The sequence below is a fragment of the Condylura cristata genome, unplaced genomic scaffold (assembly GCF_000260355.1).
Source record: "Condylura cristata isolate star-nosed mole 26May11 unplaced genomic scaffold, ConCri1.0 scaffold00015, whole genome shotgun sequence".
In the NCBI taxonomy this organism is placed as follows: Eukaryota; Metazoa; Chordata; class Mammalia; order Eulipotyphla; family Talpidae; genus Condylura; species Condylura cristata.
In genome coordinates this window covers 34,599,050-34,620,049 of record NW_004567116.1, presented here as the reverse complement: position 1 = coordinate 34,620,049, position 21,000 = coordinate 34,599,050, and the positions used below count along the sequence as shown (strand labels likewise).

Genomic DNA, 21,000 nt, shown 5'->3' with positions numbered 1-21,000 from the left:
TTAGGAACGCAATTCTGAGACCAGCATGGCTTCTCGCCTCAGGAGGGAAGTCAGCATGCAGTGCTCTTTAGAGCATGCCAGGAAAGAGGGCCCACTACACCCAGGTGTGCCTCAGAGACAGTGATGGGAATGTGAAGCCCAGCAGCTTGTCCAACTTCTTTCTACTTTGAAGGCAACTCTCTTCAGTTAAAGACAACTACGGTCCAGAAAAAGAGAAAAAGAACAGATTTTTTTCTCCCCCAGAGGACATCTGGGCATGTATACACACAGACAAAAGGAAAGGAGATTCTACTGTGTGGTTTTGAAGGCAGCATGGCACCAAGTTATAATTAGTGACTCATTCTCAGAGACAGGCCATGCCGGGCAGTGGAAAGATGGCGGAGCTTCAAGTCAATCTTGGGCAGGTTCCCTCTCGCAGCAGTTACGTGACTCTCAATGTCACAAGCCTCGGTTCCTTTGTATTTTTTTTTTTGAAGGTGAGGTAAACATCCTCACCTTTCCCAGGCGGCATTGTGAGGACCCCAGCAGCCTGCGAGGCTCTGCAGGTGTGAGAGAGAGGCTGTGGCCACCACTTCTAGGTGTGTCTCTGAGATGGGGACATGGGGAAATGGTTTTGCTGATGGTACCTGGGATGACGAATAGAAGGAATCGCTGCAGACACCCTTTGCTCTCCACACACAATGAAAAAGAAGAAAAAGACATAGACTACTTTCTGCCCCAACTCATTAAAGGGAATATTGACTCTATATGTTCTCTTATTCTGTATTCAATATGTCACATAATATATAAAATAAATAAGTAAATAAAACTCCATAAAAATTTGAAAGTAAGGTATTCTCTTTTAATCAGCTCCTCAGTTTCATAGCCAACCCCTGGTGTATTCGTGTACTTGGTTTGCCATAATTAAATACCACAAACTGGCCCTCCCTGGTGGCACAGAGGGTTAAAACACAACATTTAAGAAGCTAAAGCCATTTCAGCATGAGTTTGATCCCCAAGCCAGAGGTGACCCACATGGCACAGCAGACCTCTCCTGATCTGAGGCGTTGTTCCCCTCAGCAGTGTACTTGGTAGTTTGGCCTGTTCTGCTCCCCACTGTCTCTGGTGAATCTTCTCACTGCACCTCTGGCCTGTACCCCAGTTCTGTATGCATAAATAAATAAATCTTTTTTAAAAATACCACAAACTGTGGAACTTAGAACAGAAATTTATTGTGTCATAGTTCTGGAGGCTAGAAGGTCCAGATCAAGGCAGTAGAGGGACTGGATCCTTCTGAGGGTGCTGATGAGAATCTGTTTCAGGCCTCTCCCATAGCTGCTGCTAGCTTGCTGGTAATTGTTTATGTTGCTTGTTTATAGATGCTGCATCACCCCAATCTCTGCCAAATGATCTTCTCCTTTTGTGTGTGTTTCTCTGCATTCAAATTTCTCCTTTTATAAGGACAACCATCATATTTAATTAGGGCCCACATCAATGACCTCAGGTTATCCTGAGGTCTATAAAGACTCTGGCTCAAATCAGCCTGCACTCTGGGGTACTGGAGTTAGGACTCCAACACATTCTAGCCATCTTCTTCTTCTTTTTTGATTAAAACTCTGATACATTTTGGATCCTTCCCCAGAACAGCTTACCAGAAGAAGTGGGCCTCTCAGGTAGAACAGTCCAGGTCTCCAGAAACAGTGACTCATCCTCTGATCTGGATATATTTAAATCTGGGTAGAAGCATAATACATATTGCTCAGCTTACATAAACATGTTTTGCTTGGGACTTACCAGAAAATTATTATTAGAACCGTGGGGTATTTAGTCAGTTGGCTTCTATGGCTATTTTCATAAAAAGTGAAATATCTTAACAATAAACTGGTTTTGCCCTTGGTAGTTGTTTACTGTTTAATAACAATGAAAAACTTGGTGGGGGGCAGATCAGAGTCTCTGTGGGACTTGTACAGAGGCCTCGTGGATGGAGGAAGGTCAAGTTATTTCACATGACTGAAACTCTGTTATATGTTGCAGACTTGCTCATGGTCAAGTGCAGCTGTTACTTAATCCCCACCCAGGTTCTTATTCTCCTATTGCAAGAGTGAAGAAAATTAGCCTAAGATGACTTTTTCTTAGATAGCGCATTACAGCAAGGGTAGGCCCAAGACTCAGTCAGTTCTCATTCTTTGTGAATTCTGTATTTGCAGATTCACTTATTCACTAAAATTATTTGTAACTCAAAGCTAATATGCATGGTCCTTCAAGGCCACTCAAGGACAAAGAGTCACGGATATCTGTGCTCATAGCTGAGGTTGAATGAGGAGATGCTCCTGCTTCATACCACACATCTCATACTACGAATAAGTGTTTTTTCATGGTCTACTTAGTGCCATGTTGAAGTTGTGGATTTGTTTTTCACCTTTGGTGCTTTTGTTGGTGATTTTGCTGTTTAAAATGGCTGGACATGTAAGTGTCATGAATAACAGGAAACATAAAATAGTCTGATGTACCTTAGAGGGAAGATAAATGGCGGGTAAGCTTGTTCAGACACGAGTCATAGCAGCGCTGGTCTTCATTCTGTGTTAATGAACCAGCAATACTGATTAAATAAGGTGACTTTAAACAGAAACACACATAAAACCAGAGACTCTTGGGGGCCTCCCTGGTGGTTCAGCACTATCATGCTGTTGCTGCCATAGCCTGAGTTCCATCCCCAGCCAGGGAGCTGACCCACATGGCACACATGGCTGACTCAGATCTCTCCTGTATCTCCTGCTGCTCCCCTCAACAGTGCATTTCAGTAGATCTGCCTGTTCCCTACTCTGTCTCTGGTGATCCTCTCAACCACCCCACCGCCCCCCACCTCTAGCCTACACCACAGTTCTTGTATGCATAAATACATAAAAAAAAAATCTTAAAAAAAAAAAAAGAGACTCCGAGGAGCCCAACAAACTATGTGTTTCTTTGCTATTCACCAACTAGGTGTTTGGGTGTTTGTGGCAGCTTTATAGAACAGAACTGCTGCAAATAATGAGACTTGATTATATTCATGTGGCAATTTAAAGGCTGCCAGTTGTGAGCATATTATGAGGATTAGAATATCAGCCTAAGGATTGGCACCTCTATCTTCTTACCTGTTTCTGGAATGAAGGATACTGTAGCTTGAAACTCTTTGAAAATCTTATTTTCATCCAACTGGAAGCTAATGAGCACTGTACCAGAGTAACTCAGCACAGGGGCAGGAATATCAAAGCCACACAACCGTGCTGGTTCAAGTCCAGCCCCAGCAAGACATGGTCAAGGATCCAGCAAGTAGATGTGATATTGGATAGAAGAAAAATGTTGCCCTTTAGATAATTCTTAAGAAATAAGCTTTTCTGGAGGATGTTACAATTCATTTTAAAAATAGAAAGGCAGGTTGCTTCTTTGAAATGTGCCCCATTGCCCTCCCTGGTGGTGCAGCGGGTTAAAGCACAGCACTGAGAAGCTAAAGCCACTTCCACATGAGTTCGATCCCCACCTGCCCCGGAGGTGACCACATGGCGCGGCAGACCTCTCCTGACCCGCCCGCTGCTCCCCTCAGCAGTGTACTGCATCGATCTGCCTGTTCTGCTCCCCACTCTGTCCCTGGTGAATCCTCTCACCTTCCACATCTTTGGCCTGTACCCCAGTTCCATATGAATAAATAAATCTTAAAAAAAAATAAAAGAAATGTGCCCCATCAGTTTTTCCATCCTATTTTATCTCTAAACACTCTCACTAGAAATTTCCCTCAGAGTGTTGGTTCTAGCCATAGTGCTTTTTTCAATGGTAATTCCCTGGTGATCCCTAGTTTACTGTGGGCCTGTCTCTCACATTTTCTGCTCAAATGGTTCTCTGACATGCTTTCTTGTTCTCCCTGTCCCTACAGTTGTGGTGGTGAGAGCACAGGAAGCATGGAAGTGGCACAGGGCAATAAAGGAAAATTGCACCAGATTCTCTTCATGCATCTCCCCACCCACCAAACTCCATTCACATGCAAACAAAGGGGAGGTGGCTTCCTAGAACACAAACCTATTTCCTCCTTCCCTTCTACATCCCTGTACACCATCACATAATCAGAAGTGCAGCCTCCATTTTCTTCTATTTCCAGATTCTGAAAGGAAAGCTGAGAAGATGCTATATTATATACAGATTAAATGATATAAGTGAATAATTCTGATGAAGCAAAGAAATTTGCATTAATCAACTTGCTCTGGAAAATGACCAACAGATAAAAAAAATAAGTGAACTCTACTCATGGGGAATTTAAATTATTTAGAAAAAGATGCTCTATCATGGGCTCCCAATGTGTCTGAAACAGTTTAAACTACAGAACAGGCCAAATTCAAGGTGGGAATACATGCACGCCTTTTAGTTCCCTGCTGGCTCTGAAGAGACCAGCAGAGTCACCCATGGAGATGTTTCCCACCTAAAGAGACTGGTTTTGGGTTATACAGTGAAACCACGGGCATACAACTGCTTCTCTGGACCACTGACTATTGTCTACCTGGTTCCTGATATTTCATCTTGAACCCTCAGTTCTTTAGAATCAAGATCAGAAGTGGTTGTACCTTTGGGTCCTCTGCCTTTTTTTTTGAAAGGATATATTGTATCCTATTCTCACCTGCTTTGTCTTGCTGCTAATAAATCTCTACGATTCACTAGCAAATTCTGATATAGCATGGGAGCAAGAGGACCTTGATGTAAAACAAAAGGTCACCTGAGCTCCTGCAAGCACTTGCAAAGGTGGTGTCAGAGTCAATACAGTGAACTTGAGAAATCATAGATGTGTGGAAATGGAAACACTGCATGCCAAGCATAAATGTAAACCTCAACAAAATTCTAGGGCATATTATAGAAAATAAAACTCATAATTACCCAAGTATAGAGAGAAATAGAATATCATGCAGCCATTAAACACGATTATAGAAACTGCAAAAACAAGAGGCTTATCATGATATATTCTTGGTGCACTCAGATTGGTTGCAAGAAATCATTTTTCTCTTTAGATTTTTGTACATATTTTTTGTTCTCTTGGAAATGTATGTTTATGCAACTTTGTTTTCTTTCTTTTGTATTATTTCCTCTATAGGATACTTCTTTGTTTAAAGGAAGGGGAAGTATATAGACAGGAGAAACAAGATGGAGGAACAAAGAAACAGGACAATCTTAAAGTCATTTTATGGCACAGCCATCGAGCTTGAAGTGAAAAACAGTGGGAGAAAGGACTTATAGGGTAGGAATTTGGATCTTAAACACACAGATAATGAGGATTCGATGGAGCTTGAGCGGTCAGCAGAAGATACAAGGGACTGAATGGAAATAACAAGAGTGGAGATAAATGATGATCCATGGCAAATGCAGTCATGGGGAGAAGATGAACAGGATTCATTCAAACATTTCTTAAACTCTTACTGGGATATGTTTTGGATTCATGATGACTTCTAATGCTAATTTCTATTTACTTGCAGGACCGTCCAAGCAAGATCAAGACAAAATATAGAGGAAGTCATTACAGACCTTCTCTTCCTAAAAGTCGAGGCAGAAATTTCAGGAGGATGCAGAATGAAGGGAACATTTATTGCTAGTGATGGAGGATAAAAGTTTAAGTCAGAGTTTGTTTTGACCCCTTATTTGGACGATTTGATGATTTAGAACGTACTGCCCTTGAATTCTGTAAGCCATGTCCTACAAAATGTTTTGTTAGCAGTTTAATTACTAAGGAAGCAACACTTGTTTCTATCACTAAAAGGAACTAGACCCTGATGAAGTGATAATTAAAAGTAAAGTACACAGTGGCCATCTAGTGGTAAATTTGAGTAGTTGCATGGGGAAATGGGCTGTTCCCTTAGGGCTATTCAGAGCAAAGTAAGGGGGAATACATGGGGGCTTGAAAAACCCATTTGTAGTTGGCCATGTAGTTTTTAGGATCATCAAGACTCTGAATGAAGCCTTCTTCCAAAAGGATGACTAAGGAAGAGAAACCCTAATCTGAAACACATGAGAAAACTGCCAGACAACGGCATACCCCAAGCAAAGAGGAATTCTTTGCTCTCCCTCCTGTCTCCCCCAATGTCGCTCCAGCAAGGAGGAACTTGTGTACTGATTTTCAATAACTTATGTGGCACATCAGCTCATGTAGGTGTGCAATAAACATGATCCACAGACACCTGCACCACGTGTCTCACTGGCCTGCTTTCCTCTCACCAGGAGCCCTGCTGGCCTGGGGAGAGGGCACTAAGCCCTTCCCCTTGCTATGGAAAATTGGTGTCTGCGAAAGGCCCCACTAGTGTGTGAGAAAAAGAAATGGCTTTACCAGGAAGATAGCTTGGTTTAAGAGCTTTATAAATGAGATTAAACCCAGCAGCATAATCTGTGGCATCAGAGATGAACCTCAGTCTTAGAGAGTTGGACCCAATGAGAACTGATGAAGCCAGGCTTTCTCCACAGAATTTCCCTGCAACGCAAGAAGGAAGAGTCTTTGTTCAGGATCTGTAAAAACATGCAAAGGTTTCTGGAGAACTGAACTTGTCGTGAGCTCTTAGGAGTGTTAATACTTGTAAGGGCCTCTCTGCTGGCATAAAGGGTAAAGCCGCAGCACTGTGAAGCTATCTGTAGCCACTGCAGCATGAGTTCAATCCCTGGCTGGGGAGTTGACCCACATAGCACAGCAGACCTCTCCTGTCTTGCTCACTGCTCCCCTCAGCAGTATATTTCAGTACATCTGCCTATTCTGTTTCCCACTCTTGTCTTTGGTGAATCCTCTCACTCGCCTGCAACCCAGCTCTTGTATGTGTAAGTAAATAAATATTTTTTTAAATGACTTACAATGCACAGTTTTATGCATTGCAGAGCATTTGCAGCATCCTGACCTCTGCCTGCCAGATGCCAGAAATATTTCTTCTAGCTTCAACTACCAACATTACTTCTAAGGCGCTGTCAAATTTCTGTACCACCAGTTAAGAGCCACCGAATGCACCTCCATTTCTTTTTCTTATGTAAATAACCTTTGTCTCATGATTATCCATTGGTATATTTCTTCTTAGCTCTATTCGCTTACCTAGGAAATCAGCATCCCCCTGCAAGTCCCCTGTGCCCCCCAGGCCATGTAATGTCTACATATTACTCCTGAGGTGAACAGGTTTAGCAAATCAATCTAGGACCCTCGCTCAGTGGGAAGCAGATGCAACTAACGAAATGCTCTGAGGCCTTGTAGCCATCACTCAGGCTCAGATTCAGCTCCTGTTTGTCCCACTGTCAATTCTGAGACTTAAAACTGGACACAGGGAGGGTCCATAGATGACTCTGTGCCAGACATACTTGAACTGGGCCCCTTCAGCAGTCTTAACACTAGTGTCCTTTTGATAGTGTGAAAATCCACTCACCCATGAGTCTGTCTTTTAAAGAATATATCGATAGGTAATCGTGATAACAAGACTCTGCGTCCAAGTAGGAAAAACTGAGCAACACATGCATTTTCTCTGGTGCCAATATGGTCCAGACACACAGTCTGTGGGCGGATACATTGAGAGGGGTTATTTCTAGACAGAAAGTGACTGGTACCATCCAACTAATGGGCACAGTCAGACTGGAGAAGGCATCTGGGTGGGGATTGGCAGACGGACTACTCACTGCTTGCCCTCCAGATATAGGTAGGGGCCTTCTGGGAAGTGCAGCTCCCCCTCAGGTTGGCTGATCACATGGTCCTGCTCACTGCAAGAGGCTGGGAGGTAAAGTCCTAAGAATCAGGCTGACAGGGGTGGTGCTCCTTCCAGAACCCAGAGAGATGTTGTGACCTCCTGGCTCTTCTTCATGCTTCACAGATTCTTTTCTGTCTTGGCGTCTGTGATGCCTTTTGTTGTTGTTTTAGATCCTGCTTGATCTTGAGATTCTTTGATTTCTTCTCCTTCACTCTTTTGTCTTTGATCCCATAATTCCATTCTACACATACAGGTATTTTCCAGCTTTTACCCTTAGCTTCATCTCTCTCTTCATGAGGCCAGCCTCATTTATGTACTGAGTTTCAATGATCAGCTCTACATTTTTGAGATTCAGACCTGATTTTTCTCCTGTCTCCCATGTATTTCCCCCAAACTTAATATGCTATAAAAGTATTTTTCTGGATCTGCAAAATTGCTTTCCATGGTGCCGGGGACCGAGACCAAATTCTGGCGCCTGAGATAGGTTTTATCTCTGGCTCCCGAGATAAGTGTCGACTCCCTTAAGATGACGACAGCTCCCTCCCCTCAACCCCATTGGCCTTTGAGATATCAAACCATCAAGACCACCCCCCACCGGTACTTTCTGTACTGCCCTCATGCTCTATCTATCTATGACTGTAACAAGAAAGAACAAAAAGAATAAAAGCTCTCCTCAGTGAAAGACGTGTCCGCGTTTTTCCTCGTGCTGTCCCTGCGGCTCTACCCCCTCGCCTTTCTGGTCAAGGCCCCCCACACCATGGCAATTTGATTACTTATGTGTGCCCTTTCCTTAGTCTTATAAGCAAAACCCAGGTATTATCCTTGTTTGTCTACCTCATCACTCTTCATCTAATTATTGGGCTCTAATTCTTGTTTCTATTCCCTACTCTTTATTCTCTGACCATCACCCTGTTTTAAGCACTTATTTCTTCTCTCTTGAACTAATGTGTAGTCTCATAAATCCACTTCAGTTATTTCTTCTCTACTCTGTCCCTTTGTGTTATCCTTATATGACTATCACTCATCTTTTTATGTAATAATCAACTTCCTATTATTCAATAAAGCCCAAACATTTTTGATTAGTATTCAAAGTGTCCAAAATTTGGCCTTACCTTATCTTTATTACTTTTCACATTTTTTTGTTTATGACTTCTAATTTTTTAAATATATTCATTATATCATCCTTCATTTTTGTACAATGTGTTGTTTCCCCGTGAAACTCCCACCACCAATTCACATATGACAAAGTTATCTTTTGAATCTTCTCCCTCATGAAACACATCACCTTCCATACTTTAGCTGCAATAATATAGGCTTATTGGTTTGAAAATTACTTGTCTCCATCTTTTAGTATCTATCTATTCATTGGTAAGGATGATTCCTTGAGCTGGAATATCATTATTTACCTGTATTCCAGATCTACCTGATAAAACCCTACTTGTTCTTTAAAAGTAACCTTAAAAGACATCTGTGCCTTAAAGCCTCCCTTGTCTGATGGGGAAAATTCTAATGTTATCATAATGAAAATAAATATTCAATTAAAACAAACAAAAACAAACCCCTTCCGACTTGTTTTCAGCTAGAAGTGACTGCTTGCTCCACTGAGAATTCAGAGACTATTCTTGTTCATTGCTTTGTACAGATAGTTACTCATACTCACGGGGCCACTGATAGTTTGAGATAAATGTGCCTTGCATTTCCTTTATAGTTGAGGAAAGTCAAGGCCCAAAGTTGGGAGGAGTGTGCTCAGAATTACAAAGAGAATTCTTTACCGACTTTCAGGGGAACACACACCCCCCACTACAGGTGGAGACACTCAGGGTAAAGTGAGTAATTATTGACCACAGCTGCATGGCCTCACCGTCCTCCCATAAGTTTCTGCTCTAAGCCAGAATTTGGCAAATGTTGAGTTGGAGCTCTGGACTGACCAGGAATGAGAAGGGAGGAAATCTATAACTCTACTGGCTGAGGGGGGGGATGACTATGGGTGCTCCAAGTGGTTCTTCTCCATCTGAACAAAGAGAGGTTTTGCAGAGGAAGACTGATTATAAATGGGACTGATATTCAGGAATGCTAGCTATTCATTTCTATTGGAGCATGTTATGAGAAATATCCACCTTTGGAGCTCTTTGTCTGTTTTCCTGGGAAAGAAAAAGAAAGACGCAATTCACAGTTTGTGGTATCCTAAATATTTCAAGAAGTTAGCGTCTCCCTAGCTCACAAGTGAAGAATTTTAGATGTATGTGCTAATAAAAATCTAACCTGTGGAAAGAACAGAATGGCTAAATTAACAAAGGAAGAAAACGGCCCTGGTGTTTCAATATGATGGGACTCTCTTTATTAATTGTGCCAATTACGAAATAGGCCATGATTAGTTTGGAGGTCCAGTACAGGAAGAAGAGGTCATCGGACCTACCCCTCACTTTACATGAGAAGGGAGGCTGGCGATGGAAATTGCTCAACCACCCACACAAGATTTGCTGAAAACCTGAGACTTTAACTGAGGTCTCAGGCACCCGCCCCCTGTGTCACACTCTAGAAAATAAACCCAAATTCTTCTGGAACCAATTTGTTGGAAAGGACCCTTGTTGAGGCTGAAAATCACTAGTTAAGAAAGCAATTACATTGGACTTGGAGGCAGAAATGAAGCCTTAACTCACTGGTCAGAAGTAACTCACTCATCTGTATAGACTCCTGCCTTGCCAGACATCCTGTACCTGAATTCTGCCAGGCTTTCTCAAGCATGACATTTCTTGTCTTGTTGACTGGATGGTCTTTGTTGTTGGGGGGGGGGGGTTACCCTGTGTATCATAGGATGCTTAGCAACATCCGTGGTTCCTACACTATATGCCACTCCCTTCCTCTCCCGGCCTGAAAAAACATGATCCATTTCAATTGTGAAATGAGATGATTTCAATTAAAGGCAAATTTGACAGTCTAGGATGGGTGGATTAATGTTTCACTGACTATCTGTATCTGTACCAGGCTGCGTTTTACTCATGGTTTAGACCGAGTAACTATCACCGCAGTCTAACCGACACGAAGGAGCCAGCGTCGTGGGTGTGCTCAGCCTAGACTCTGCTGATGTGCTTCCTGGACCTAGCTTCTTGATCTTGTGTGCTGGCTTCATTACCAATTTGGATATGTTTGTGGATCCAGGGAAGTACTTTACTGATATCTGTGAAGATGCCAGGGGTTCCTTGATCATCCTTCCTCATGTTGTCTCGCCAACCGCGACCACAGCCCAGACCCCAGGAAGTCACACCAGCCAGAGTCCACGCCCCCTTCTTATTCCGACACATCAGGGAACCTCCTGAATCCCCCTGTGGGTGGGAGGGAGGGAAGGGGCCACTGTTAATGTACTTATCCGTGTCCATATCCCACAGTGCTCACCTTTCCCCCCCACCCCCTTCAAAGTTGCTAAATGAGGATCAACGTTATTTGGATTCAGGGGCCTGGACGCTGGCCAGACACAAGTCACATGAGATCAAATACTGTCTGAGGCTGCCCATTTTCCATTCTTTTTCCCTAGCTAGGTTTTCATCAAAGCATCAAGCTTCTTTCCTTTTTCTGTCTCACCCAATGGAGACCCAGCAGTTTAGAACTCAGGTCTTCACAAGCAGAAGGAATGGCAGAAAATTAAGTTCCCAGTATACACACATTGATAGTCTCTACGTAGGAAAAAGCCAACTGTCCTTCAGGGGTGGAGAAACTTGAATTCATTGTTGGTATTATCTTTGTTATTTGCTCTTTGGAAAGAGCAGAAGACTGTCTCTGAATGCACATTCCCTGCTTAAAAATAGGTTGTTTAAACTGTTGATGTCCCTGTCACTCCTGGCGGTTCTTCCCAATCTTATCTACGGCCTTTGTTCAGCCCTTAATCTGAGGGCAAAGCCAAGGGAAACTATCTGTACTTGCCAGCCCAGTAGCTCCCACCTACCTGACATGCATCTCTGCCTCCATCTGGGAAGCCTGTGCAGAGGAATGTCTGCCCACTGATGGGCTGATTTAGGGTTAACAGAGCTGCCACACACTCCTCGTGGGTCAAAATGGGCAGGTTCACTTCCTGCAAGACTTGAGGAAGGTTGCCATCTACAAAACACAAAGAGGAGAACCCCGACAAGTTGCTCTTTCAACCCTCCTGGGCTGAAGCTGCATCATGCAGATTGTGTCTTTTGGCAAGACATGAATTTCTATGAATAATGTGATACTCTCTACTTTTAAAAATATTAACACAATTGTTATCAAATTTAATGTGATAAATTCTAGTATCTGATAAGAGTCATATAGAAGGACTTACTTTCCATCAAGCGGCCCCAGCCAGTAGTTGTACAGATAAATCCAGCCTCAAATTGTTCTCCTGGCTCTGGAAGACACATGGGCCTCACAAACTGGTCTGAAGAAAAGAGTAAAGCAGGGTTCATCACATCCAAGGAGGAGAGGACACCTTAAGTCACTCACCAATTGACTTAGGTGGTTCCCCAAAGACCATATAAGAATTGTGTAATCTCTACCTGGCACCTCTGGGAGTCACTTATCAGACTGAGAATGACCCTGATTTTAGTCGACATAATCTATATTTGAAACCTCAAGGGTTTCAGGTAGAGTACCCTCTACTCCAACTCCCTATTTGAAGTCCATGACCAAAAAACTTGGGGATAAGCTAGATAGCACATACTATAGGCATATACTAGACAGGATGTATTGTAGGCTATAACAGAGAGGTTATAGAAAATACGGGATCAACATTTCAGAGTGGGGCTCAGATGTTTACCAAAATTGAAGTCTCCAGCCATCTTCAAAAGGGCAATATCATAGTTCATTGGTTTCCTGGTTGAGAAACATGGGTGTATGATGATAGTTTCAATGGCAAGAGTTTGTTCTCCTGGTTCTATATAGCTTAAGTCGTATTCTCCAGCAGTAACATTCAGAATTGATGCACTATTTCTATGAATAGGAGACAATAAAATCGATGAATTTCATAGATTTTCTGTGTACAGTTGGAATGGCTGGCAAACTAGCCTCTTTAAAATGACATGGATGCATAATTGGGGTGTGAGGTTGTTGAACGAAGAAAGTGAAAATCTTTGCAACACTATAAGTAAAAACACATAGGCTTCCCAGTTCAAGTGGGGAACTAGCATGTCATATGGTTTTACATGATAAACTAAATGCATTGTAATATTATTTGTAAAATGTTTAAAGATGTATAGACATTGTAATTCAAGTGGCTATTATTCAGCTACCCTAGGTGGATGGTTTGGTCTCAGTATCTCAATATCCATGAGAAACTTTGGGAATGACTTGATTTCTATTAAGCATGCTGCTTTGATGTCAATGAGATGGTACATAGTGTACATTATATAATTGTACCATAACTGCTATATCCCCAAAAGCAAGCGCACTCAGGTTTGGGACTGATTATTATGAGAGGTGTGATTCTAATTTAGAGATGTGGCACACCATGGGAAAGATTGCCCCAGTTACCAGAAAGGAACTTGATAGGATGCATTGAGAAGTACTAAGAGTTTTGGAGTTTACCATTTTGGGGGGCCCTTCATTCCCATAAGTGAAACTTTTATACAAAACTGAAAAGAGAAACAATCTTCTCTTGGTACTTCTTCCTTAGCGCTTAGCTACATTAAGTACTTTACCTAACACATACCCTCTCTCTCATCTAACTACCCGCCCTGTTCAGGAAATCATCACTTGACTTTTCTTTAGATGACCAACTCTCTGGGCACAGGAATTATATTTTAGTCATCTTTGTGTCTTTGATACCCACTAGTGTTTAGGACCAAATTAATACCCAGGAGATGTTTTGAAATTAAAAATGACCAGCACAGGAACATGATCTTGATTGCAGTCTAGTGAGGACCCCCAGCGTTGACAACAAAGGCACACAGGAAAGTGAGAGTAGAAGTTGTCAGATTAAAGCTCAGAGAAACTAGGGCAGTCGGAAAAAAGACATTGGAGACTCCTTTATATTCTACTGGCCTCTTTTTTCTTTACCTATTTGTTAAGATGCATAATGAATAGGCTTATTTTTTCTTTGAAATTTAAGAAAAGTGGGAGAGAACATCTATAAATATATCTTCATGATATTTTTAAATCTAATTTGAACATGATTCCTTAATACCTTTCCACTTTATCTAAGTAAACAAGGTATTCAACTCCTACAAGGAAAGTCCACTTTCTCCAAACTGAGTACCTCCCCTCTGACAATGTCAATGAACCCTAATTATGTTATGCAATTAAGATGTTCCTGCGCTAACACCATCATCAAAAATTTCGTATTTTAATAGAACTATACTGCTGATTGCATGGGTGGAAAAGGGGTAATCTGATTTCTGCCCATGAACTTGTTCATCCTTACCTGTTCACAACGCAGTGAGCGGCTGTAATCACCCACTGTGGAGAGATGATGGTCCCACCACAGATATGCTTCTGCCTTCGTTTCAGAGACACCTGAATTGCAAAATCCTTAACTGGGAGCAAGTAAGTGCCCTCAACTCCCCCAAAACGTGGAGGTTGAGCTTATTCTGAAAAAACAGGCCCGAGCATGTCACTCAAAAAAATCAGACATCATAGACTATAAAAAGTAAAACCCACCCTACTACAGATCAGAAAGATGAGTAATGCTGGAACCAGAATATTCCAGAAGTTGGTAGTAAAAGTTGTTGATATTTTATTTCACATTAAGAGAAGTGCTCTGATACCATTCAAAGATAAGACAAAGTATGATACACACACACACATACACACACATATATACATATATAATGTGTTCAGAGATGAGATTATCAGACAATTTTCCTCTTTTGTGCTAATTTTGACTTTCTGAGTTGTCTACTTTATATTATATTATGACTCTCTAATTAGAAAAATTGTATAACAATATTAAATATCTAATTTTTAATTAAAATGAAATGCTTTATAATTTGAAATATATAATCATATGTATGTATTTATTTTCTACTGTTGGCCCAGACTGTTACTCTAACAATAACAACAATTATCTGTGGTTAATGAAAAAGAAATACAAGACATGGCAAAGTAAAGACAAAGAGGTTTGAGAGAAAGTCATGGTGAGGAATAAAGGAATTTTCAAATCATGCTCCAGTTTTCCAAGTCTCTTAGAGAAACAGTCTGGACCAACAATTTTCTCATATGCTCAACTATTTCACTTCTATAATTTCTTCTAGTCTATTTTTTTTTAATTTGCCTCTGTAGCAGTATACTTTATGTAAGATGTATTTTGTTTTATTCTGTTTGTGATATTTGATTTTACTTTATAATGACTTATAGGATACAAGTACATACTTGAAAAACCCCATTGTTAAAATTAGAAAAGAAACAATTTGTCATATTAAAAAAATTCAATGAGTGATACATACATATATATGTACGTATATATACATATATGTATGTATATATACATATATGTATGTATATACATGTATATAAATATATATATATATATATATAAACAAAGGATAAAAGAGCCAGCAAGTAAGTAGTTCCCCCTAACTATGATTTAAATATACATTTCTGCAATTGGCTGGCCAACCTACTGAACATGTAAGCAACTAATGACTAAACTTTTTTTTTTTTAAGGATTTATTTATTCGTGCATACAGAACTGGGGTACAGGCCAAAGGCTCAGGGGTGGTGAGAGGCTTCACCAGAGACAGAGTGGGGAGCAGAACAGGCAGATCGACGAAGTACACTGCTGAGGGGAGCAGCGGACGGGTCAGGAGAGGTCTGCCACGTCATGTGGTCACCTCTGGGGCAGGCGGGAATCGAACTCATGCAGAGGCGCCTTTAGATTCTCGGTGCTGTGCTTTAACCTGCTGCGCCACCAGGGAGGGCCTAATGACTAAACTTTTTAACCAAATGATGAGTTTGTCATTTAATCAGATGACAATGACTCAGTCATTCAAATAACCCCTGAATTCAGTCTACCATATCTACTAACCTAAAAGTTAATATGGCTGATTTGAGAGAAGTAAAATAAAGAGTAGTCATCACCCTCGAACAGGCAAGAATGCAAATGACTCCCAGAATAAAAAAAGTTGACAGACTTTCAAAGACAATAAATACCATCTGCTCAGAGCAGAGGCACAAAGGCATTTGTATGGCATCAGAGGACCAGGAAATTATTGCGAGACAGAGTCTGAGGGCATGAGCCACTAAGCAGGCATTATTGACTGTTCTCCAAGAGGTCCTAAGGTATTGGTACAAATGTAAAGTAGACCTATGGAGAAGTTACCTTTGACTTCCCTGGCTATCTTTAACTATAACAAGATAAGTTATTTTAAATATGTTTATTGAATCTGAAAATTAGTTTTTTAATTGCAAATTCAAAAGTTTTTCAATTTCTTAAGTGGGATTTTTGTGTTAGGGGCTGAAATTTTAGGATGCAATTTCCAACTTTGAGGGCAAGCTTATAGTGCATGTAATTTTGTAGTTATTCTGAATTTAACTGATACATGTCATGAAGGACTTGGATCCTTATACACTCATGAGATCTCTGGTGATAAGTAGGCAGAATGGAGCCCTGCTAAGCTCACATGCTAAGCTAATCACCGCTAAGCCGCATTCTCAAAGATATGATTCTGAGATAACTCAGAGTCCACTCACCAGAGAATGCTCCCGAAGACTCACCTGCCAGGGATAGGACCCCTTCTCCACTTGGCTTCCCCCAACAATGCGACTGAAAAAGTTCAAGTAATTCCAAGGCCTTATGTTGGCCATACTCTGCCCACAAGTGGGAGCTGGAGAACAGAAAAGACAAATATTTAGTCATTAGCTAGATCCCAGAATGAGGAAACCTTTCTGAGCAACAACAACAAAAAACAATTGTAGGACCCAAAATATGTGGAAAGATTACAAAATGACTAAGTTAATTGTGAGATTTGCAGTTCAGGGATTGTTCATCTTTTGTTACATAGAAAAGGCAAATCATAAAGCTATCTACTTTTCTGACATAAAAATTAAGGGCCTCAGAGGTATATCGCCACTGCAGGTTGCGCATGGAGGTTGGAGTAGAGAAGACAGTTCCTCAGTCCAAATAACAACGTGGTGTGAGTATAGAAAATTTCCCAGGTAAAGAAAAAAAGAGCTCTTTCCTCTGTGTGGAAAAGATTTTTCCCTTGAAGGAGTTGCCTTTATTTATTTGTCCTGATTTTTTTTTTCCACTGTTAACAGATGGGCTAAATTAAAGCTGTTTACAAAGGACTGGCAACTCAAAGATTATACATCTTCTGGATCTTATGCAGATCGTGCTTGACTACATGTTTCCTAAGAGGATCCATAAAACCCTGCTTAATAATCACCCCACTTGTTTATGTAGCTGAAACTTCTGATCCTTATTCTTTAGCCTGGTTATCAACTCAACTGAGAAGTCTTTCTTGGTTTTACCAAATTTTGCTTCCTCTGCTATGTGCGGGTATCATTCCTTCCTCTGCCCTTTTATAGTATCTGCCGTGAAGTAAAGATGATCCTTGGATTATGATGGTTCAACTTAATGATTTTCTGACTTTCCAATGGTGTAAAAGCAACACATAATCAGTAGAATACTTTGTTTTATTTTTTATTTACTTTTATTTTAAATGAAAATTTTATTTTGAGCTAACTAAAATTCACATGCAGTTGGAAGAAATAATACAGAGGCCCTCCCTCAGTGCAGTGGGTTAAAGCACTGCACTGAGAAGCTAAAGCCACTTCCGCATGAGTTCGATTCCCGCCTGCCCCGGAGGTGACCACATGGCGTGGCAGACCTCTCCTGACCCACCCGCTGCTCCCCTCAGCAGTGTACTTCATAGATCTGCCTGTGCTGCTCCCCACTCTGTCTCTGGTGAAGCCTCTCACTGCCCCTGAGCCTCTGGCCTGTACCCCAGTTCTGTATGTACAAATAAAATAAATCTTTAAAAAAAAAAAAGAAATAATACAGATACTCTGTATGCTTCACTCACTTAACTTGAATAGCTTGTAGAGCTTTGGTTATATTTCACAACAAGGCAATGATCATTCATATAACCTACTGGCCTTTGAGTTTTTAACTTTTCTCTTTTCCTGCACTAACAGCATGCTCTTTCTTGTGATGCTGTTAGCAGCTGAGAACCAAAGTTCCCAGTCAGCCACTTGATCACGAGGGTGGATAGCTGATACTATGCATCTACTGTGCACTGCTAGCACCTTAAATACATTTCAACTTAAAATATTTTCAATTTGTAATGGTGTATCAGGACATAGTCCCATAATAAGTCAAGTGACACAACAGTTTGTTTACCTTATTGGACTAGGAGTAACTTAACTTACTCATCTCTGCATTTCCAAGCTTTACACAATTCCTAACATACAGGAGATGTTAGGATGGATGAACTAGTATTTTATTATCTTTAGAACAAATTCTTAAGGGCATAACTATACAGGTAATATGCTCAAATGTGCTATATAGAAACATGCAAAAAAAAAGAAAAAGAAAAAGCCTTTGAAGTAGCTTCTCACCTAATCCCCCTTCTATGCTTGTGAGTCAAGCACTATTACCCCCACCTTACAGAGGAGACAATTAAGAATCAAAGAGACGCATAGCTGATTAGTGACAAAGCCCAGGTGAATACTAACTCTTTCTGGACCTATTGCAGATATGACATTGGATCAGAAATTTATTTTCTATTTGAGTTGAATGAATCGTAAGTACCTTAGAAACCAAATTTACAATTTCCTGAAATAACTGAAGCAAAACCAGAAAATATGAGGATTCATGGGACTGGCACAATCTAATAATAAAGGAGAAGCCTGCCAAAAACTATTCTTAGTTTATGTTACCTGAGGGAAAAAAAAGGACCATTTATAAATTACTATTATGAATACACTTCATACTTCCCAGCACCATAAGTTTTCCAAAGGACTACAAATGCTTCCAAAGTTGAGCTGATTTCCAGAATTTCTTCTATGAAAGAGGATGGAATTCTGTAATGTGTCCAAATGAGCGCGCAATTTCAGTTTTCTTCATATCAATGCAACTTGTCAAACTTGTACCAATAAATGTTTTTTTCCCTCAGTTTCATATGGGAATTACAGAAGAGAAGTCCAAAATAATTACATGAGAAAATAATTCGATCTCAACATATATTTGCTTTTCCTGTATCCCCTAAGAATATGGAGTGGGTTTGTGATGCCCATTACTAGCAAAGGCTATTCCTTTAGACATAGTTATGAGTTTCTTTTGGAACTTACCTTGTGGGAGAGAGAGAGTTGTAGATTTACCTTGCTCCAAACATATCATTCCAAGTAGTAAAATTAGTTTGTTCTTGCTCACAGGCTTTTTGAATCTAAGATTTTTCATCCTGAAATTTTAGAGAAACAAAAAAGAATGAAAAATAGAAAGACTTGTGAGACCAGCAAAATAATAACAACTCAGAAGCTTATTCATTAACCAAGAATTGAGGCATTCAACCATATCTACATGATGTTTCTGAATGTGGTTTCTCGCAAGATCCTTGCAAGGTTTATGGAGTCAACCACAGAAGCATAGACCCTTTTTTCTATATTGTAAAAAAAATAAACAAGGATGTTTAAAAAATAATTAATTTTTAAAAGAAGCTTAGGCTTGTTAGAACAATATCTGTGTCTCATTATGCCCACATCAATATGTTGCCTCCTGCAGAGTTTATCTGGTTAGCAAGTGGTTGGTATATATTTCCCTATGCAAACATTACTTGCTTCTTGGTATAGTTACACTTCTCTGTAGGAGAACTGAATAACAATAGACTTTGTTAACAAAGGTAGATTTTCCTACATTCTTAATAAGCTCAGCTTTTTTTTTTATTTTTATTTTCTAAATGCAAGCTCTTGTATGTCTACTTTTCAAAGCCACTTAGCTTTTATCAAAGAATCATTCAAACCTTTTTTGCTAACCCAGGAGAGAAGTGCTAATAGATACACAATGAAATATTACTCAGGCATAAAATCGATGAAACCTTGCCATTTGCAATGCGGATGGAACTTAAAGGGATTCTGCTAAGTGAAGTAAGTCAAAAGGAAAACGTCAAGTACTACAGGATTTTACTCCTATGTCGCATATAAAGAAGCAAACGAAGCAAATCTAGTACCATGACTGCAAAGTTGAGACTATCAGAGGGGGACAGGGAGGGTGGAGAGCAGAGCAGGGATGGGGCCCAATGGGCTATGGTGAGGTGTTGTGACTGGATTGCTGGTGCGCATGTGTGGTAACATGTATCTGCAGAGATGTGAAACTACATCTCCAGACCACATGTAGTGTTGTAACCAATATACGACTTCAATACAAAAGAAGACATCTTAAGAAAATGAAGCATAAAAAATAAAATAAGTAAATCTGGAGAAAATTCCCTTCAATGGAAGAAAATTAAAGATAGCTGACAGATTTTCACTTTCATGACATTTGTTTGTAGCAGCCTTACAGAGACAGTGTGCACTCCAGTTGGGGGGTAGGGGGGTGTGGCCCCACCAGGCTCCTTTTCTGGAACTATGTTCAGCATCTCAGTGTCAACCTACCATTTTTTTGAAGCTGTGTATGTGAGCATCCGTACATTTTCTTCTTCTTGATTCATTTTGTGACCCATTGGCAACAAACCATTAGACCCATAATATCTGGTTGTCTTTTTTTATGACTTTAAATTAACCAGTAGTTTCAGATGTTATCAGCTTGATTCATCCAGCATAAAGTCCCTCATATTTTTCCACTTAATGAACTTAAACAATACTTAATGATCATTGCCAACATCCATTGCTAGGATCTTATCAACAGACTCATAATATTTTAAATTTATAATTCCTTCTGTGCTTATCATCTAGAACTATTTTTAAAAGATTTTCCTTGGATTCATATTTTATAAAGGTGGAATCTAACTGTCAAATAGATTTTTATCAACTTGCCCAAGGATACACAATGAGTAAGTGTTGTAGTCTTGATTCAATGCATGTCTTCTGACTCGTAGTTCTTACTTTCTATCACAATATTATGTCAACTAAGTCATTATTAGTTGAGACATACTAATAATGTCATATCTTTTGGTTTTCTCTGGAAGACCAAAAGAGCTTTTTGTTCATTCTCTCTCTCTCTCTTTTTCTCCCTCTTCCTTTTCTCTCACTTTTTCTTCCTCCCTCCTCTGGATTTTCACTATTCAAGTCTTCAATTTTGGACAAAAGAAAGATGTATTTTTAGTTTCTCTCCCCAATCAGATTTCTATCAAAATCCAGATTTCTAACACAATCTCCTCTCTCATTCTATGCTTGTAAGATTTTTTTTGTT

The 21,000-nt window shown here is 40.3% G+C and overlaps 1 protein-coding gene across 1 annotated transcript; it reads right to left on the bottom strand.

Annotated features, from left to right (window-relative positions):
• Positions 1-19,053, bottom strand: OVCH2 (ovochymase 2). Its single transcript, XM_004683616.1, is given in 17 exon segments — positions 1-65; positions 1,632-1,721; positions 3,114-3,245; positions 4,033-4,126; positions 5,762-5,780; positions 5,886-5,991; positions 6,317-6,457; positions 7,386-7,510; positions 7,633-7,723; positions 9,818-9,841; positions 10,834-11,023; positions 11,641-11,792; positions 12,001-12,096; positions 12,475-12,647; positions 14,077-14,168; positions 16,368-16,477; positions 18,945-19,053. Coding segments are annotated over 17 exon segments (1,809 nt in total).
• Positions 19,054-21,000: the final 1,947 nt, after the last annotated feature.